We start from the raw sequence: 20,255 nt of genomic DNA, 5'->3' as shown, positions 1-20,255 counted from the left end.
AGACATACACACGGGGTGATTTTGGAGATATTTTCGAAGCGATCTGTCAAGATTGCTTAAAAATTAATCACAAATCGCTCCATGTGTACACTGCATAGCGATGGCAAAGAAAAGCATTCCTTGCTCAGATATTCAACAATTGCTGGCAAAATCTATTCAAAACTTGCTGGCAAAATCTTGTTGTATCGCCTAGCATGTACATAAAGAACACTGGTTAGACACTGGGAAGCTCAAGGGAAATCGCCTACACTAGATCGCTTAGCACAATAGGTTACCACACATCTCAACATATGTTTGCCCCTTTAGCTACGAATACCAATGTTGTTATTATTGTGTTTGATTCATATAGCAAAGTTATGACAATATCTTTTGAAGTGCATTTTTTTTTTAAGTATCTATGTGATTTTATGGATTAAATTATATTAAATAAATTGATGCACTGGTTTGGAACACTCTTTTGAGGTTACTTCAGCGCAGCCTAATTTTTTTAATCTTGGTTTATTTTCATACAGAGATATCCCAAACAGATATTAAAAGGACAAAAATAACCGTTCTACTAAGGATATCAACACTTACTTGGTCCATGCGAAAATTTGTCATTCTTTCGTCGTCTGCAGACGAAGCAGAACAGGGAAGACAAGTGACTGAAAATGATCAAAGGCGGAGGCAGAAATGGCTTCTCGTGATAAGCCATGATGAAGTGATAGCGTTGGTACTTCCAGACAATGTTTGATATAGCCTTTACTTGGAAGTACACATTGCTGAAATAAAAATAAGGGAGAAAAACACAAAAATAAAATTCTACCATTTAAGTGGCTGGTTGTGACTGGCTCTGTGGTAAGACTAGATGGGGAAAGAGGGTATGGGTATAGGACATTATTGGATCTGAGATGTGATCAGCTATTGTAAGCAGCATCACCAGTGGTGAGGGGAGAGAGCAGTGATTACTACCAGGAGTAGACTAGGTGGTGTGCCACAAGGTGGCATGGAAATTACACTGTAAAAGACTCAAGGGCATATATTCAATGCTGTGGGCGAGCGGTGACTGCGAGCAGGACTTTTTGCTCGCAGTCACCGCTCACCCTGTCAGTATTCAACTGACCCCCCCCCTCATTCGCAAATTCCCCCTCGCTCCGTTTTTTGAGCGAGGGGGAATTTGCGAATGTGCCTCCAAAAGCTGCGAGAGCCGAGGCTAATTACAGCGAGTTTGCTGCACTAGCCGCGGCTCTCGCAGTTTAGGGGAATCCTCGCCGTTCTGTGACAGCGAGGATTCCCCCGGAACGTTGCATAGTGCGAGCGGCCGGCGCGGGGATTAAACTGCGAGGATCACTGGTTTTCTGTGATCCTCGCAGTTTAACCCCCTCGCACCGGCATTGAATACTGCACAAGGACGGAACGATTTGCATAAAAGTAGTACTAGATGGTAGACCAATATCGTCTAGTACGAACACACCCATAGTATGGAATTCTATGCAATATTCATTGGAGTCAATCATTTTATTTAACTTACTTAAAGAATGCAATGAGGAGATTCACCATAATGATGTATTGTACAAAGAGATAGACAGCTTGAAGAAATGGTGTCAGCCATGTTCCGATATGACACAGTTCTTTCATCTCAGAGTTATTCGCACACACTAAGAGACAGAAATTAAATCTTACGATAAAAACATTTAGAGATGTGTACAAATTACAAATACACAGTGTCAATACGCTATGTAGCACGAGATGCGTGACAAGAGCGCGTTCATGTCCAGTGCAACTCTGCCAGGTGTCTTTTTGCCAAAAAATTTTCAATGGGGAATTCAATTACCAAAGGAAATTTTCAAAAGGTGCAAAAACCGGTGGTATCCACAGAGTTTATTGCCCAGGGCTATTCAATCTCAGCAACTTTATCACCCAAGCCCCTTGCTAATGCCCATTAAACTTAACATGCAAATCCTGGACTGGATGCACCAACATCTGCAGCGCGTCTCTGCCACACATCGCCGGCTACCGCATAGATAATAGCATATGCACTAACATATGCAATTATTAATCGCAAAGCACAGTTTTCAAAGCGTTTCAATCTATTTCCTTAGGTCTTTATCATATGCCTTGATAAAGACCTAAGGAAATAGGTTGAAACGCATTGGTATGCTTGCTGAGACTGCTGTACAAGACAAGTGAGTGTAAGAGGAGGAGATTGCCATTGTGGACTGGGATGCCGGTGAGCCTACTGTACCTGGGATGCTGCCTGGTATTACGGACTACCCTAGCCTTATTTGAACGGAGTCTGTTTTCAGTTCAAATTTACATGGTAAACGCACACTTTGCACTTTCCTTTGTCTGGAGATAAGTTTATATCACTAAGTTATATTGAAACTCATGTATATGTTTTAAATGGATATTGTATTTAACTGGATTACACTATGTACCCTCTTTTCCTGTTCATTTCCCCACATAATTGAATCCATCGTTGAATGGTTGGAGGGGTATCCTATCTGAGAAGACCTGTGCAAGGGAGTCACAAGTATTTTTGCATATCATTATTTATCCTTTCGAGCGCCGGTGAAGGGACTTTTCTAATTATTTTATTATTTTGTCTATTTTAAGGGCAACAAAGCACTGCCCTTAGATTAGTCTCCATCCGGCTGCGCATCAGTGTGATATTTTGCTCTTAAAATCACTGGGAGATCTATTAGCAAATTGTAAATTATGGAGCTAATTTGGATTTCAGATTTCTCTGTATTTTGTAAAATTCACATAGCATAATGAGATATTTTTCTGATGTGTATAAGATGTAATGTATATACTGTATATATTGATCTATCTATCACAACAGCAGTGAATTTAGGGTCTCAATCTTAGTATTCTACGAATAGTAATAAGAAATTATTTTTGGAAACTATGACATTTAGAAATGTATTTAAATAAAAACTTATAAATAAAATACATAAACATAATTGCTCTTTGAGGCTGGAGTAATTTTCTTTGTATTTACAGTTGTTTGTAATCACAGACCAAAAAAACAATGAGTTTTGTCTCAACAAGACTTCATCAGGGTTAAAACCTGTATGAATTCAGATAAACTGGCCTTAGGTAACTATGCCTCAGTTAAAAGTAATGGGTTGTGATTGTACACAGATAACCCCCGGTAGTATTTAGATGTTCACAATTATGAATTTGCTTTATCCCATACAGAGTTTTAAATGTTGAACACCTCAATATGATGAAATTAATGGGCTTTGGATAAGATATACTGAGTTTGTATACAATGTCCAGCATTACGATACCAAGAAAAGATATGGAAGTGTTCCTTTGGTGCTTAAAATTCAAAAAAAGTTTTTTCTTTTCTTTCCAGACAGGTATTACCCAAAAGGAAAATAGAAAAAAATACAAATGGTATAATACGGTTTAACATTGCATAGTGTTATACAATTTAATAAAAATGATTTAAAATTGCATGGTACAGAGGTACAAGAAAAATGGACTCTCACCAAACGTTTTTGTCCACAAATGAATGTAGACGAATGTAAAACGTTATTTTAGATACGGACCACCTGAATACTCGTGTGTGATTTCATGCCAATGTTAAACAGTATTACACCATTTGTATTTTTTTTCTATTTTCCTTTTGGGTAATACCAGTCTGGTAAGAAAAGAAAAAACTTTATGTGAATTTTAAGCGGCAGAGGAACACTCCCATATATTTTCTTGGTATCGTATGTCTTTGTTGAAGTGGTGTTTCAGTTATTTGGTAGTAGCACTTCAGGCTGCTTATTTAGCACATTATCTATTGGTTCATAAACCATCCAATGTCCAGCATTAGTTGTACCTCTTTATCATACTAAAAGCCTGAAGGTAATCTTGTGCAGAAAACAATGTTTGTGTACATAAAACCACGAGAAAGCAAAATGTGTCACTAAATCCTAAATTCTATGTCCCCCGGAAATACCTTGCATCATTATTTTGCTGGGTAGACAGTTCTGCGATTTTGGTGACTCCTTCAATCATCAAAGAGAGGCTAGTTGTTAACGGGAGGGACGACAGATTGAGAAAACGTTCCGGACCCACTACCAGATTCAAACCGCAGAGGCGATATGCATAAAAAACCATTAAGTATTGCAAAATTTATTTGTAAATTATTCGATGTGGAATGAGATGAGCTAATTGTGGAAGTACCTATTTGTGAAGTTGTCATTAAGGTTTGTATTATCAATGTCTTTTTGCAAAATCAAATAAAGATATGAGGTTAAAAAAAAAATCCTAAATCAGGGCTGGCCAAAAAGTCAATTGTGATCAAGCTTCAGCATTCCCAAGGATGCAGGGTGCGGGTGCTTTCATGACGTCACCTGCACACCGCAAGTGGGTGCCTGCTAGAACCCTTTTGAGCTGGCAGGAAGGCTCAACAATGACGGGACTCAGTGCTCAGTGGCAGAGGCAAGCTGGACCCAAGCAGCAGGGATCCTATTTTGCAGTAAAAGGTTAAAGTGGGGACATGCACTGCATGTGGGGGATGGGTTTCTCATCAGGGTTTTTTTTTATGTATGCTGTTATGCAGTGGGAGTGGGAACAGGGTCTCTTTACAAATTTAAGTTCATCCCAGTTGCTGCCTGTGATGGAGTGGCATAATGTCAATTTTGGCTCATTCTGTGTGGCATAATGTGAATTTTAGCTCATTCAGTGTGTCATCATGTGAAATTTAGCTCATACTGGGCGAGATTCAGCAAGCTGAAAAAGCCGTAAAAACCCCGTTTCCGGGGTTTTACCGCATTTTTATATGCAGCAAAGCCCCATTGCTGGGGCTTCGCTGCGGGGGGTTACGCCAGTTCCTATTTGGCGTAACCCCATGGAAGCCTATGGGCTTCCCTTCGCGTCCCCCGCCGCCCCGGGCGCCCCCCCCTTACCTGTGTCCGGGCAGCCTCCTGCTGTGCTGCCCGGACCAGTGATTTCCTCCTGCCTGCACCACTTCTGAGTGCAGGGAGGAGGAACCGGAGCCCGTACAGCCGTGTAAGGGTTCCGGCAGGGAGCCGGGGACCCGGTGCACATCGCAGGGCATCGCTTTTGCGTTAATAATCGCATATGTTACTGTATATTTGCGATTATTAACTATGCGAATGCCGGCGATGTGCAACGGGGATTATTAGTGAATCCCGCCCACTGTGTGGCATATGTGAATTTTGGCTCATTCCATGTGGCATCATGTGTAAGTGGCCTATTGCACTGGGAAGGGAATATTGTGCACAGGGGAAGACGCCAGTAGGTCACTAGTAAGTGTACAAAACATAGATTCCTAGTTACAAAAGTCCAGCCACCCCTGCCATAAATAAACAAGGTGACCACCATTAAAATGTTAAATGACGAGTTTCATAGATTTTTACAGATATGATATACTGTAGGCCTACTTTCATAATGCACAACTTGCTATTATAGTGATAAGCATAACACGTAACTAGGAATGCAATCTTACAGACATACCATTGTAAAAGATTATCATTATGAATGTAACCAGCTGCTACGTGACGTATTACTGAGTCTCTTACCATCTATTTCATATGCATACACCTCACCAAATATCATCCAGTAGGGCTGAAAAACAATATTCCTAGCAAGAGTCCAACTTGGTGCTTCAGATGGATAGAGAATGGCTTGTCGGGGAACACCAAAACTCAGAAGTACCACAGCCATAATAACAACTATGTAAAACATATTTGCCACCTTTAGACAGAAAAAAAAACAAAACAGGAACACAATGTTACTAAATCAGATTTTACTTCTAAAAATAAATCAAATAAACCAGCATGGAATTAAAAACTTTCCAGTGTTGCAACTTACCATTTTTCCAATCATCATTACATATGGTCCTGCCTGTTGATTGACAGCCAAAAAATCCAATAATCTGACATACCAAAAAATTATATTGAGACAATATGTTAATCTTCCAGCAACTAAAACATAGTCCCCGTAGTCCAGACTGCTGTCATCAGCATGATCACCACCACCCTGTGAGGTATATTTATATGCGCCAAGTCTTAGACCACATCCAATGAAGAAAGTAATGATGCCGATTGTGTCTGTGATATTAAAGTAGTCCCCAAACCACACCTTCACTTTCTGGTTAATTTTCCCAGCTTCTGACATGAAGATCTGCAATACAAAACTACAGTTTGCCTAAAATGACTAGAAAATGTTTGGTTACGATTATAAAAGTCCAATAAAGAAAGATCAGGAAAAAGACGAAAAAATTATTACAGTATATACAGTAGGAGTCAGGATTTCATTTAATGCTTAGTATAAGATTATTAAAATCACTATTAAAATACAAATCATGGCACACATACACAATGTAGGAGGTTAAGGAGTGCTTGTAGTGGCTTGCTGTCAGATTATTGAATGACATACACTGGTTCCCATGCAGGAAGGTTCTAACACACAAGAGTTTCATCTCATTCTGTAGCCACAACGGCCCTTATTCTGGTTCACTCCCGAAGGCAAATTCCTTCTCGAATGGACAAAACCATGTGGGGGGGCAGATGTAACTTGTGCAGAGAGAATTAGATTTGGGTGGGGTTTTACTTCAAAGTGAGATCTATATTGCAGTGTAAAAATAAAGCAGTCAGTATTTTCCCTGCACAGAAACAAAATAACTCACCCAAATCTACTTCTCTCTGCACGTTACATCTGCCCCACCTGCAGTGCACATGGTTTAGCCCATTTGAGAGAGAATTTGCCTTTGCGAGTAAACCAGAATAAGGGCCAATATTTGGAATTAATAGATTTACTAAAATATTACATACAGCCACCGTATTCGGTTTGATTTATATATTTGATATATACAAGTAAACCTGAAAATATAATTATCTGCAAGGTCTTGCAATTACAAGGGGGTATGTATACTTTAGAACAGGCATGTCCAACGTTGGCCCACTACACATCCCAGCATGCTTTGCAATAGTTTTAGCATTCTCTAATAGCAAAACTGTGGCAAAGCATGCTGGGATGTGTAGTTTCACAACATCTGGAGGGCCAACGTTGGACATGCCTGCTTTAGAACATATGCATTTCAGAGCTTTATTTCTTGCAACCCGTGTTAGAGGAATATTTTTGATCAGATATAATTCTGACAGTCAATGGGACTTTAATGAAGAAAAGCATCAATCACCGCTTACTAGGGAGCATAGATTACATGTAAGTACAATAACTGGCACAAAACAAAAGCATACTCCGAGCTGCCTGATCCATACTATCTTCCAATCGCACACAAAAGAAAAACACATGATACAGATAACTACAGATAGCTAACCAACCTCTCTAATTTTTTCAATTGCGGAGGTAAAAATGTATGCAATTACAATCCATTCTTGAGCAGAAGGCAATGGCTCCATCTTCACAAGAACCACAAACGTAAATAGCATGAGAAATGCCAAATAGAACAGCTGAAAGACACAGAACATAGCAGAAACATTTTTTTAAAAATGGAGAAAATAAAAAAAAAAGAAGAAAAATGGAGTAAAAAGTTTTAACATCACGAGTCAGTAATACAAAACATGTTACATAGAGATGTGTGCTAAATGTGAATCGGCTTTTCTTACTCAAAGCTGATTGGTTGCCCTGAACAACTTCTCCACAGGTCCGCTTTTCCATTTCACTGCTTGATACATCGATCCCATGAAGAGAGATAAAGTGGAGACATTGCTCATAGAAAGCAATCAGCTTCTGTCATTTATCTAGCGGAGCCTGTAAAATGACAGTAAAAAGCTGACTGGCTAGTATTGGGCAATGTCTCCACATTATCACTCTCCAAGATTCTGTAAATCTCCCCTCTAAATGCTGAAGCTTAAATGTTTTAGCAAAGTATGCCTACAATATATGCATGAGCAATATTACTGATATAAGCTAATCTGGTGTGGCTCACAGACAATGCCTAGGTATAGGTTGATATGCACTAGCTCAACATTGACAAAAGGTTAACACAAGCGGAAAGTTAAAATTGTTCCCTTTTTTGGACTTTTTCATGCTTTGCCATCCACATAGACTCTGATTGGGGACAGAAAAACAAGTCATGTGATGGTATGCGCTACACTATTGGGGTACATGTGCTCAGGAGACAACAAAAAGTAGGCGTCAATGTAAACCTTTTTCTTTACTTTTTTTCCCCCTTCTTTTGACCTAGTGCATGGCAACCTTTTGATGTATACCTAGGCACTGTCTGAGGAGCTAACTTTTAATTGCATAGGGTCCAATTTCCTTAAATTCATTCACATGTAAATAAAAGCCAATTTGTCTAATAAACTAAATGTATAAAAAAAAATATATATATATTGAGAGAATATTGCATGCAATGATTAAGTCCCTACATGCTAAGAACTTCTGCAGGAAACCAATACTGTGCTCACAAACTTGTATGTGCATAAAAAAAAAAAAAAAAAAAAAAAAAGGAATACTCACGGTGTTAAACCAAAACTTAACAATTGGAGCATGGTAGAATGCATAGAGCTTCTGAGTAATCGGGAGCTTCCGAGTTTTTGTCTGAGTCTCAATTTCACTTTTCACTTCTGTACTCTCAAAAACCTGAACTTCTTTAAAAACATTCTAAAAAGGAAAATACAAAATAAAATTACAGGCTCCTTTGCCACCATCTTAGTATAGCATAACCAGGCTTTGCCCTCCTTCTGGCATATACAATATAGAATTCTTTAAAGCCTTATATTTAAGACACTGGCAAAGCCTTGTACAACAGGACACACTTAAGTTTGAACATCGTTATCTAAAAGCTGGTTTTATTTCAAAGATGATATGATTGGTTAAACAAAATATGGAGAAAAAAAAGTGGTCTGCCAACATACCATGGCAATGTTTTCTGGTAGATTCTGAAAGTTGGTCTCACTGTCATCCATTATCATTTGATGAGCATCCTGAGACTGGGGTATGTGGGCCATCTCTGCCTTTGTTTTATATTCAAGCATAAGTATCGCAGGAGGGATCAAAATGCTTAGAATCACCTGTAAAACAAAAACATTCATTTAGACCCCTACTCAATAGGTATCATGTAAAAATCAAGCCTGCAGCATTTACGTTCAAAGTTACCAAAAAGAAGATTTTTGTTTTTAACTGTAAAATCCTTGAATCCATGAGTGACACAGGCTTAACAGGGGGGTCAGCTAGAGATGGACACGATACAGCTAAAAATGAACCTCTTCCCTTTCCTCCAGCCTAGTGGAGTAGAGGCAGTTAAAAGGTAAACCAACGACTGCAAAAAAACAAAACAAAAAAACAAACATGCCACATTCGTCATGGTAGGCCACCCTGTGTACCCCATGGATTATAAGAATAAGATATTACAAGTAAGAACAAATCTTTTTTTTCCATTTTCATCCATAGGTAAGGGAACACTCCTTGCGCTAATTACTCTTTGTCCAGAGGCTGCATCTACTAAAGCGAAGGTGCCAAAATAAAAAAAACTTGATGAATGTATGGGCAGAAAGACAGCAAAGCTGCTGTACAAATGTTGTTCCTCAGAGCAGCCATTCCTAGCTGACAATGTGCCACAATGGCCGCTTAGCATCACACTGATGAAGAAAAGAGGTGTAAGTCCAGTGGCAAGTATCTTCATGAGGGAACATGCCAAGCGGTGGGATTAATACAGACAGCTTAAATCCCCCATTTGCTTTGAACCCCATGGCTGAAATGGCTGCTACTTTAGCAGTGCACTGTTACTATGGAGAAAAATAAAGACATAGAAAAGAGAGGGGCTGGAGCCCCTAAAAACGGTGCCTGCTCTTTGACATTGAAAAAAAAAAAAGTCCCTCTAGACTGGGGCAGGGCAGTCTGAGCTGCTGGAAACCTTTAGTGCCCAGCTCCAGCTTACCACCTATACCCATGGGTAACCCTGTGTCCCCATGCATGAGAAGGGAAAAACAAATAATATCTTAATCTAAATGAATAAAAATCTACCAAACAGAGCTGTGATAAATGTAGCGTATCCAACCCATGGAAATATTTTGCAAGTCTATAGTTTATAATACATTACTTCTTCAGCACTCGCTGACCGATGTGCCGATTTTAAACTACATAGCAAGCGCTCAATCCTATAAAGTGTGAGGGGGGCGAGCGGCTGTTTTCTCGCAGCATTTCAACACTGGGAGGAGCAACCGATTTCACACTATTCACGGCAGGTTTCAGTCCAAATTAGCACAAACTATTGTGCGAATGCCATCCAACGTATGGGTTGATCTTCAATTTGGCAAGATAATCTCGCAGCAGTGACTGCAGTGACGGCAACCAGAATTTGCTCTAAAGTGTTTGCTAGCGCATAGGTCCCATGAACGGTGCAAGTTTGGGAGCCTGATGCTGGCGTTAAAACGCAGCAGAAACAACACATCACACCCTTTGTAGGTAACAAGATTGACCCTTAAGGGTACTGGAATTAAGCACATTGGCACAAGGACTGCAAAAAATAGAAAGGCAAGAAGAAATGCAGGCACGGACATGAACAGGTTATTTATAGATCACCTATCATGCACTGACTTAGAGAGTATTGAATCAGTGTGCCAAGCTCGTACAGCGTCAGTAGATTTAGGAAAAAATATTCATAAGGTCATGTTAAGCCAATCAATCAAAAGACTGAATCTGCAAATAATGTTCACTTAGACCAACAAGCAGGTAATCAATATCTATGTACCAAGACTACACAAATTGGCTGAACTTTAACATAGACGGTTATAACACAATGCACTCACTCTGGCAGTAGAATATATATAGTCGGACCAATAATGGTGAATTTGTGGATGGCTTGTAGAACATAACCTAATGGCCAATATTTAGGATGAAATACATATCTGGGGTTCATTAAAATACCAGGATTTTCTACTAATGTGAAAAGATACGGATTATAATAATGAAACAACTGACACCACAATCCCCCCTCCTGTATCTATCATATAATCAATTGGTGCAACTTGGCATTTTGCCGATTATCATAGAAAAAAAAAGTGTCTGGGCTGCATAGATCGCAGATTCTGACCAGAAGGTGCTTGAAGTGGTAACTCAGGTTTTCCAAAATGTTAAATTTTACAGATAAATTAGGGATGTAGATTGCTAGTCTATGGTAACAACTTGCAGAACTGCACACTATAAATAATTAAAATAATGAGCCTTTCAATACTGGCAGGCATGTATTTCCTGACATGGACTGCAATGCACAGACACAGATTGGTGAAGAAATAAATAAAATCGGTGAACTGGATTTTTGGAAATGCTAATGTATGGGCCCAAATCCCTCCCCTCTTTGAGAACCTTGTTTGTTCAATGTTACGGTCTTTATTTTGTGTTCCTCCCTCTCCTTGAAAAAAATAACGTGGACCTTGTAAACATTTCATCACACTGTTAAATAATTGTGGCCTTCCCAAGAAAAAAAAAAAAAAAAACAATTGTGCTAAAGGATAAATCGCCATACTTTTACAACAGATCCAAATGTTTTGGAAATAGCAAAACAGAAAATATGTACTCCATATGTACCTTGTACCAGGAATTCTTCCTCATGTTTAATGTTCCCATCCACATGTCAGAGAGCAGCATTTGGGTACAAGTGTGAGCCACAAAATTGCGCAGTCGTGAAGATACAGCAAGCTTTAGGCAGGTAGAATTGCTCCAGTTTTTCAGCTCATATGTGAGAAGCTTCATTGCCATCATTTCATCTTGTTTGAAAGATTGATCAAGCAAATCTACTGCCAGCTGACCAAATTCACTAAAATAAACAGGACGGACATGCTTGTAGCATGAAACTATGGCATGACATTTTCCAATAACCAGGGCTATTTTTCAGCAGGCTCCAGCAGGAATTGAGGCCCTTATTATAGTTCACTCTTTCTGACAAAATATTTCTTAGATGGACAAAACCATGTGCACTGCAGGTGAGGCAGGTGTTACTTGTGCAGAGATAATTAGATTTGGGTGGGGTTTTACACCTGCCTCACCTGCAGTGCACATGGTTTTGTCCATCTAAGAAATATTTTGTCAGAAAGAGTGAACTAGAATAAGGGCCTCAGTTCCTGCTGGAGCCTGCTGAAAAATAGCCCTGCCAATAACTATACAGTAGCAACAGTTCACTAAATAATAAAAAAATAAAAAACGATATATACATACACACACTATTTTTCTTATCTATATATAGCAACACCTAGCAACTAGAGCAACAGCTCTTGATTAATCTTCTGTAAGAAAGTCAGGCACATATACAGAAAAACTACCAGAGGGCTCTAACTGAAGTATTTAACTAGTAGATCAGATACAAACATCGTAAAATGATTGAAGGGTTACTACAAGTATGATTATTACAAATCAAACAATGCAAGGATTTATGTTGCCAACTACTGCTGGATTCTGTGGGTTCTGTTTGCAACTAATCAGATTCTATTGTATTCTACAAGTTGTTGAAAAGGAAGAGAGTGGTTGGTTGCCCATAGCAATATCCCATCTTCAATAGAACTCCCATCTTAGTAAATAAACTCCTATGTGATGATTTAATCAAACACCTACATTATCATTGCTTTATATGCAAATAAATAAAAGCCTGCCCAGAAAATGGTTTTCATTCAGTGAACACTTATAGTATAAAGAGCCCTCATATGAAGTATTCCATCACAAATCCAGATTATTCTCCTATGTCAGCAAAATAGAGCACTTCAACTAATCAATAATGCCAACATCGTGTACCAGTGTTCACTTTTATGTAGAGACAAAACATTCTACAAATAAATGACAGGAGAAGCACTAGAACTACCAATCTATCTTATATAATACGTATATATTCATCTCTCTACCTGTCTCTAACGCGCTCTCTCTCTTTCTGGAGTAAATGTATGAAGCAGTGATAAGGGAGGAAAAGTGAGCCAGTAGAAAAGTTGCCAATGGCAACCAATCAGCTGCTCTGTATAATTTTATATTATGCAAATTTTAGATGTTAATTCATTGGTTCCCATGGTGAACTTCTCCACTGGCTCACTTCTCCGTTATCATGGCTTCATAAATCATAGCACTTTGTATACAGATTTAGATACTCAGTTCTACAAAGATATACAAATGTCACATATCAAATTGGTCAGAACAAGTTGTGTCTAAAGGCCCCCATACACTGCAGCAACTTCTTCCCTCTTCCCAGCAGCAAAATCGCATTCAATATATTGTATGCGGTCCATTCACATGCGATATATCGCATGTAATCTCAGCCAAGCCGGCCCGGCTCAGAAGCAATCTGAGAGATTGCTTCTGCAGCAGGAACGACTCGGAGGGTCCGGTGCGATGCGCATGGGACTGCGCATTGCATCAGACCCGCTGTCCGTCACCAGAAATTTGGGATCTTTTCCTGTGATTGATTGTTGCAATCACAGGAAAAGAACCCAAATTGCAAGTAAGTCACCCTGTGTATAGGGGCCTCAAGATGCAAACTACTCCCCAAAAGATGCCTAAGGCTAGCATAGTCTCTCAGGACCTGGCGTGCAGCGTGAGGCTGTTTGGCATAACTGCAGCCCAGATTTATGTGGACATATCTCTATACATCTGCTCCTAAATATCCACAGGTACGCATCGCAGCAAGCATCTTGTGGGATATCAGGAGCATGTAAGCTAAACATTAACTTCTAATACTGGAGACCCATGGGAGAAACTGAGAGCTCCATGAACTGGTATAGCAATACCACTAAGCCAACGCATTTCTTTAACCCTTCGTTGCATGATTATTATTTTTTTTTATTCCTTTATCACAGGCAAAAAATAAAAGATTTATTAAAAAAAACGCTCTGTAGCAAATTTAATACACCATGTAATGGTATACCTATATACCTTATGTATATGGGTATATGTATATGGGTATTTAGCAAATTTGCAGCGAAGGGTAAAAATAAACAAAACACAAAGGACACAACTGCATATATGCATTTTGCTGTAATAACATCTAGAACAAATAAATGGCCTCTTGTCCAATTACAATATGTCGCAAAACTGAAACTGTAGAGTGAACATTGTAGTTTACTTAATTACTGAACTTAGTGTTCCCACTAAAACAGCATACAGCTAATACATTAAGGGTGCTATAGTGGCTGCTCTGCTTATATACAGGCTGGTATATAAAAATGGAACAATACCTTGAATGTTCCTTCAGTTCTTCTGAGGCGTCATCCACAACATCGCTCTGCTTTGCTTCATATGCCATGGAGCGGCACAGCTTGCAGGCAACAAGAGCCTTCGCCATGGACTCCTCCCCATGCTGCCAGAAGAATAGTGCCATTTTCTGCCTCTTCATTAGTACAGACCAAACCAACAGCTCATTAAATGGGTAAGTAAAGCGCTTCATTTCAGGATCATCAATGTCCACAATCTCATCTTTGGCCCTCTTCCTCTTCCCATCATCAGCTGAGGCATCTTGCTATTAAAATATACAAAGTATGGGGAAGAAATACGTACAGTACATTAGAATAAAAATAAAAGGGGGATCAACTGAACAATGTGTAAATAGGTTTGCTGGATAAGGATTACATTATACATGTGCACCTGAATTTACAGAAATCTGTTGCATACACAGCTTAGAATGGAAGAACCAACAGGGACCCAAGAATCTTCACATTCCAAAGGCAGAACGGAAGTAAGCCAATAGTAGAAGACCTGTGCACTTGAATGGGACATGCTCCAATGGGATGGATTGCAATGTGACGTGTGCCAATGGGATGGACTGCAATGTGACGTGACGTGTGCCAACAGGATGGATTGCAATGTGAGTTCATTTCAAGTAGTGCTTCCCGAGTCTGGTCCTCTTGGCGCACTCACAGTGCAGGATAAGGATATGCATGCATGAGCACAGGTGGATTAATTACCTCAGCCAGTTTGATTTAGCCACCTGTGCTGAAGTAAAAATATCCCAATTGTGTGGACTGCAAGAGGGCCATTAGGATCTAGTTTGGGAAACAATGATCGAGCATTTAACCCAAGTGAAACACACTGTGTATTTTGGTAAGGCATATAAATTGGTTCTAAGTGAAATTACAGAGGACTTTGTGGTTTCTACCAAGAAAAAAACATGCAAAATTTCAGATGTTAAATGATTCTTAATAAGATCATATAGTATCACATGATTAGAACTGATTTCACCAGAACGGTCAAAAACATAAAAAGATTAGTATAGAAAAATATAACACAAGATACGTGGTTTATTTAATGTAACTGGAGATCAATGCCAGACAGTGGCAGTTATTCAATGGGTAGAATCGCGGGCGGCAGCGAATCCTGTGTAGGATTCGCTACACTTTCGCCGCAATTCTCCCTTCAGGGAGATTCGCCCGGCAGCAGCCCCTCCGCCCTATTCAACGCCTCAGGGGCTCTTTGCCCCTGGCGGTGAATTTTAACCCCCGCGGCGAATGCTGCCAGGGAGCTGGGGGACGGCTACAGGCAGGGAGATGGAAGCCTCCCTGCCTGCGCCAGACACTGTGGGGGTGAAGGAGGGCTGGCACTGACTGTGTTGTTAAAAAAAAAAAAATTATTAAAAATATATTCATGTGCTGCAAGCACATGAGTAAAAATAGCATACCCCTTCACAGAAAAATAAATCTGATTTTTTGACACCAAAAAATAAATAAAAGCTTTATTTTAAAAGATCACATTCCAGTTCACCTAAAAAAGATGACGAATGTAAAATGGAGAATCATGGTGAAAATCAATGGAGAAAGCAGTTCTCCACATGAGCATTGAATACACTCTCGGCAAATCCCAGTGAAAACCCCATTGAAATACACCAGCGAATTGCAGCGAGCATGAAACGGAGAACTGGCCGGCATTCACTGTTTGCTTTCGGCGAACAGTGAACATTGAATAGGGTGAATCAGATTTTCAGTGAAAAAAATTCACTGCAAGGAGTGAACAGCCCGATTCGACAAAAAAACGGTGAATCGGGAGCATTGAATACTGGGAGCTAAGAGCTAAGACGACACATCAATTGCAGATGGTGTCAGACATCTAGTAAAACTCTCCGGAGATGTGAGAGGGTGCATACATTTTTTGTCAACTTTAAGACCAGCGTTCCTCCCACAAAGGACAAATCAATTACATAACCAGTAATATCCCCATGAGAACCAATCAAAAGCAACAAACACTGACAGATATCATGAATGAATAACAGGTGAATGAAGTCAACAAAGACTGATACTACAACAACAGGATTCTAAGAAATCATGCCTTGAAAAAAAAAAAAACAGACTGCCACCAAGGACAGTGTAACCTGGACATCAGCAGGAGGAGGTTATGAAGACCCTCAAAAGTTTCCTTGGAAAGCCTTTATGTAAGCAGTGGTTTTTAGGGGGTTTATACACACTATTTTTTTCAAGTCACAAGTTGTTTAAACCAAAAATATTATCCTAATAAGTAATTAGGAGCAGGGATGGCCAAACCGGTCCTTGAAATCTACCAACGGTCCACGTTTTCCAAATCACCTAGCTGGTGCACAGCTGCAGTCATTACTAACGGTCACATTTTCAAACATGCTGCATTCATTCCTACTATAGATCCACAGGGTGCCTGATAAACATGTAGGTAGAACCTGAGGACAGGTTTGGCCAACCCTGAATTAGAGGAAGGATGTCAAAATCTCTCTGCACATGTTAATCCTGCCCCACCTGCAATGCCCGTTTTGTCCATTTTCCCAAAATGTGCCCTGCAATCAGGTCTAAATGAAGCCCATTGCGAGCCAGGCCTTCTTGTCCAACATCAGTGTTTGACCTTCTAAATGCTCTATAGAATGAATGGGAACAAATTCCCACAGAAAAACCTTACAAAAAGATTCAAAGCGGTTATTGCTGCAAATGGGATCCAACTTCATATTAAAGTGTATGTAATTGAATACATTGTCATAACAAGTCCCTATTAGTGTAATGGTCAGGTGCCCAAACACTATTGTCCATATAGTATATCTATATAAGCTGTAGATACATTTAAGTTCTATCAAACATGAATTTCCCGGGTTTTTTCCTAATAGTGCTTTCTTGCAAAACGGAGGCTGCTTCGTTAATTGCTGAACTGGTGGGTAAGAGATGCCTTACTTTATGTTTGCACAACGAGTACGCCCACAGTGCATACTGTCATACAGTAAACATTACAAAGTCCTCAGAACACACAGTACTCAGACGTTAGGCTTAGAAGAGTCATAAAAATAATAGCCCATAGACAGGCATGTGGATATCCACAAAATTAACTGCTCAAGCATGGAGAGTTCACAAAACACATGTACGGCACGGGTTTTATTACACAATGGGTATATCCCAAAAACATGTAATCCAGGTGTTACACAACTAGACGAGTCAAACACATGGGTCAGGGATTACAGATGTTCCTTCAAATTGGGTTAGTTGTTTTATAGTAAATTGTGTGGAAGTTTTAAGAAGCAAATAATCACTAGTAGGTGAATATCATTAAGGGGTGGGTGTACACACAGAGAAAATTTTTGCTATTTTCTAAGCAATCTGACTAGATTGCTTAGAAAGTAAGCACAGATCTCTCTGTGTGTATGCTCCGAGAGATTAAATATCTCTTGCTAACTAAGTCAGTGCATGCAGTCACAATCTAGTCAGATTGCTTAGCAAATGACTGCAAATCTCTCTGTGTGTACAGAATGAGAGATACTGATCACAATCTCCCATTCTGAACCATTACCCTGACTTTTTTGATAAAGCAAAATTGCTTAGAAAAATCGCTTAGCAAAATCACATAGCACAAATATCTGCGTGTGTATGTGCTCCCCATGGGAGATCTTGACACCAGCAAAATAGCTTAGCAAAATTGCTTAGTACAGATCTCTACGTGTGTATGCCCCTTTAGTGACTATGGAGTAGGTTTACTAAATAATGGCTGTTTGTATAATGCATTGTGAAAAACTAGCACTTTTTGTATTTTTAATTGTTTTTTATTTGGGTTTGTGGATCATCCTTACTGTGTTAGAAATACTGACTGTTCATTTAATGAATTGTTCAAGGGAAAACCTTAACATGACAGCTCTAGTAGCCCCTTGACTTCCTTTCAAACGACATTCCCAAACTTCAGTTATCACTAATACAGATCTGCATACAATGAGAGCAGAAAACCTACAGTATGTGCATCGTTGCATTTGGAAAGTGCAAGCAATAGGAGATGGAGAAAGAAAGAACTTGGTGCACCATATACGTGAAAAACCGTACTCTGTCCCAAACTCTGCTGTGATAAAATTTGTCCGTGGTAGCACACCCCTGTATCCCCATGTATATCTAACATACTACCCACATTGGAGGAAATGGGTTTTAGATAACATGCGCTCACTTCTTTCTAGTGTTTGAGGGGCTGCTGTGCCTGAGCTGTCCAAGCTCACAAAGATAATGGGTACAGGAGTAATTGGCTTAGCGCTCACCTTTGAAAGAATGGATATGAGACTGTAATGCGTGCAACACTATTTTATTAGTGCTAAACAAGTGCTGTACATAAATATGCAAAAGTCTGCAGGTTGGTGGAGGTGTAGGGGGGTAAGTGGTAATGGGGCGGGGGAAAAATCTTGCGGGTGACTGGGACGCCAGCTCCCCGCAATCCTCTGAATCCGAGACTGTGTATTTTTCCCCCGCCCCATTACCACTTACCCCCCTACACCTCCACCAACCTGCAGACTTTTGCATATTTATGTGCAGCACTTGTTTAGCACTAATAAAATAGTGTTGCACGCATTACAGTCTCATATCCATCCTTTCCAAGGTGAGCGCTAAGCCAATTACTCCTGTACCCATACTACCCACATTCACAGGGGGCCTGATATACTTACCTGTATCTTAACTCTTAAGTCCTGGTGCGATTGGACCCCCAAAACCCCATTTTTCCATTTTGGATGAATCAAGATACCTGGCATAGTATACACTGATACATAAGGTATTAATTTGACCAGCAATCATTATTTTCTGATCTCTTTATGTAACATTGCTCTACCTTAGGTTTATACGGCTGGGCGGTTTTGATGAAGTGATTGTGCCTCATTTTCTCCTTTTTATCAGTCCTGCTTCCAAATGATTCATGAGTCTTACGCATCTGAGGTGTGTTGTTTGAGGTGTTTCTCCCGGAACGCTGTAAAAAAAAAAAGTTGAAAATACATTTTAAAGTCATCATAACATGGGAATGTCTTGCCTTAGTGAGCAACAATAGTACAATTATGGATTGTTTTATAAATATTGTTAAAACCTAAAAATATAAATTTACAGATGTCTAAGTTGGCTGCCCACAAGACATTAGAAAGGAACGCCTGTTCTCAATATGTCCCCTGTGGGCTGGCAGTTATCTGCCCTACTGCGGAAAGAAAGGTTTCTCTTTCTGTTGGTGGCAGGAGGAAAGTATGTGAGCAGCTACAACAAAACCCATTTCACACATGAATCAGCTGGACTGGTGACAGTACTACAGACGCACTTCCGGCAAAGACCTTTCACAGGCCTCTCCCCTCTGTCTTTATTAGACACCAGCAGTGCCCAGATGCTCACACGGCTGGCTCCGCCAAATGATCATCACTAGATAAATGCAATGGAAAGTGTTTTCCCAGCAGGGCTCCTTGTTTAATAACCTGTACATCAGGAAGTACAGGAAAAAGGGTCATTATTTTATCTCCAGCAGAGTCATGGTGCCAATTTCCCTAGTGGAAAGATCGAACACAATTGAGTTTTACATAACGGAAACAAAACTGAAAAAGGGAAAACTTTCACAATACACGGTCAAATATTTTTATTTTTTTTATTTAATGAACTTCGTGCAATTATTTTGTAACTTAAGCGGAGGAGGAATGGGCTGCGTGGTAGACTGGTAACTTGGTGAGGTGGCTAAGAGTCTTCGTCCAGAGAGGCACTCAAGTTAAACTTAGGGCAGCAATACACTGTGCTCTGTTGTTGCCTACCCCACCGCTTTCTGCCTCTGCTCTGCAGTCAAAGGTAAGCCAACCAGACTGTGCCACACTGCTGCTGTGTGCAAATTTCAAAAGTGTGCCAAAGTTAAATAAAGCGCCTGGACCTGAAGTGAAGATGAGCGCCCTGGGCCTGTAAGGTCCCCTGTTTGTGCAGTGCTCCCAGTATATGGAACTAAGTGAAAATATTAGATACTTTGGCATTACAAGAGTGATGGGAGGGGGGGTGGGTGGACTGATGTTTGTAACTTTAAAGAGATCTAATCCTACAGGTCTTTCCGTTATAGTGCGTACGTATCCCATTTTCAATTAGATTTGGCCTATTCGACCTGTTCTG

At 39.9% G+C, this 20,255-nt stretch overlaps 1 protein-coding gene across 1 annotated transcript in view; it reads right to left on the bottom strand.

Moving 5' to 3' along the window:
- The window catches only part of TRPM7 (transient receptor potential cation channel subfamily M member 7), a 103,069-nt gene that overhangs the window by 17,783 nt on the left and 65,031 nt on the right, over nucleotides 1-20,255 (bottom strand). The window contains exons 15-24 of the mRNA XM_083183975.1: nucleotides 18,964-19,098; nucleotides 14,124-14,404; nucleotides 11,500-11,728; nucleotides 8,829-8,984; nucleotides 8,431-8,574; nucleotides 7,290-7,418; nucleotides 5,818-6,129; nucleotides 5,526-5,700; nucleotides 1,511-1,637; nucleotides 577-761 (exon numbers count right to left, since the gene is read on the bottom strand). Coding sequence (XP_083040101.1) covers nucleotides 577-761; nucleotides 1,511-1,637; nucleotides 5,526-5,700; nucleotides 5,818-6,129; nucleotides 7,290-7,418; nucleotides 8,431-8,574; nucleotides 8,829-8,984; nucleotides 11,500-11,728; nucleotides 14,124-14,404; nucleotides 18,964-19,098 — 1,873 coding nt within the window. The remainder of the gene's footprint in view (nucleotides 1-576; nucleotides 762-1,510; nucleotides 1,638-5,525; nucleotides 5,701-5,817; nucleotides 6,130-7,289; nucleotides 7,419-8,430; nucleotides 8,575-8,828; nucleotides 8,985-11,499; nucleotides 11,729-14,123; nucleotides 14,405-18,963; nucleotides 19,099-20,255) is intronic.

This window comes from Crinia signifera, chromosome 4 (assembly GCF_055691185.1).
Source record: "Crinia signifera chromosome 4, ASM5569118v1, whole genome shotgun sequence".
Taxonomy (NCBI): Eukaryota; Metazoa; Chordata; class Amphibia; order Anura; family Myobatrachidae; genus Crinia; species Crinia signifera.
The sequence above is the reverse complement of the archived record's forward strand: the minus strand, read 5'-3'. Positions and strand labels throughout refer to the sequence as shown.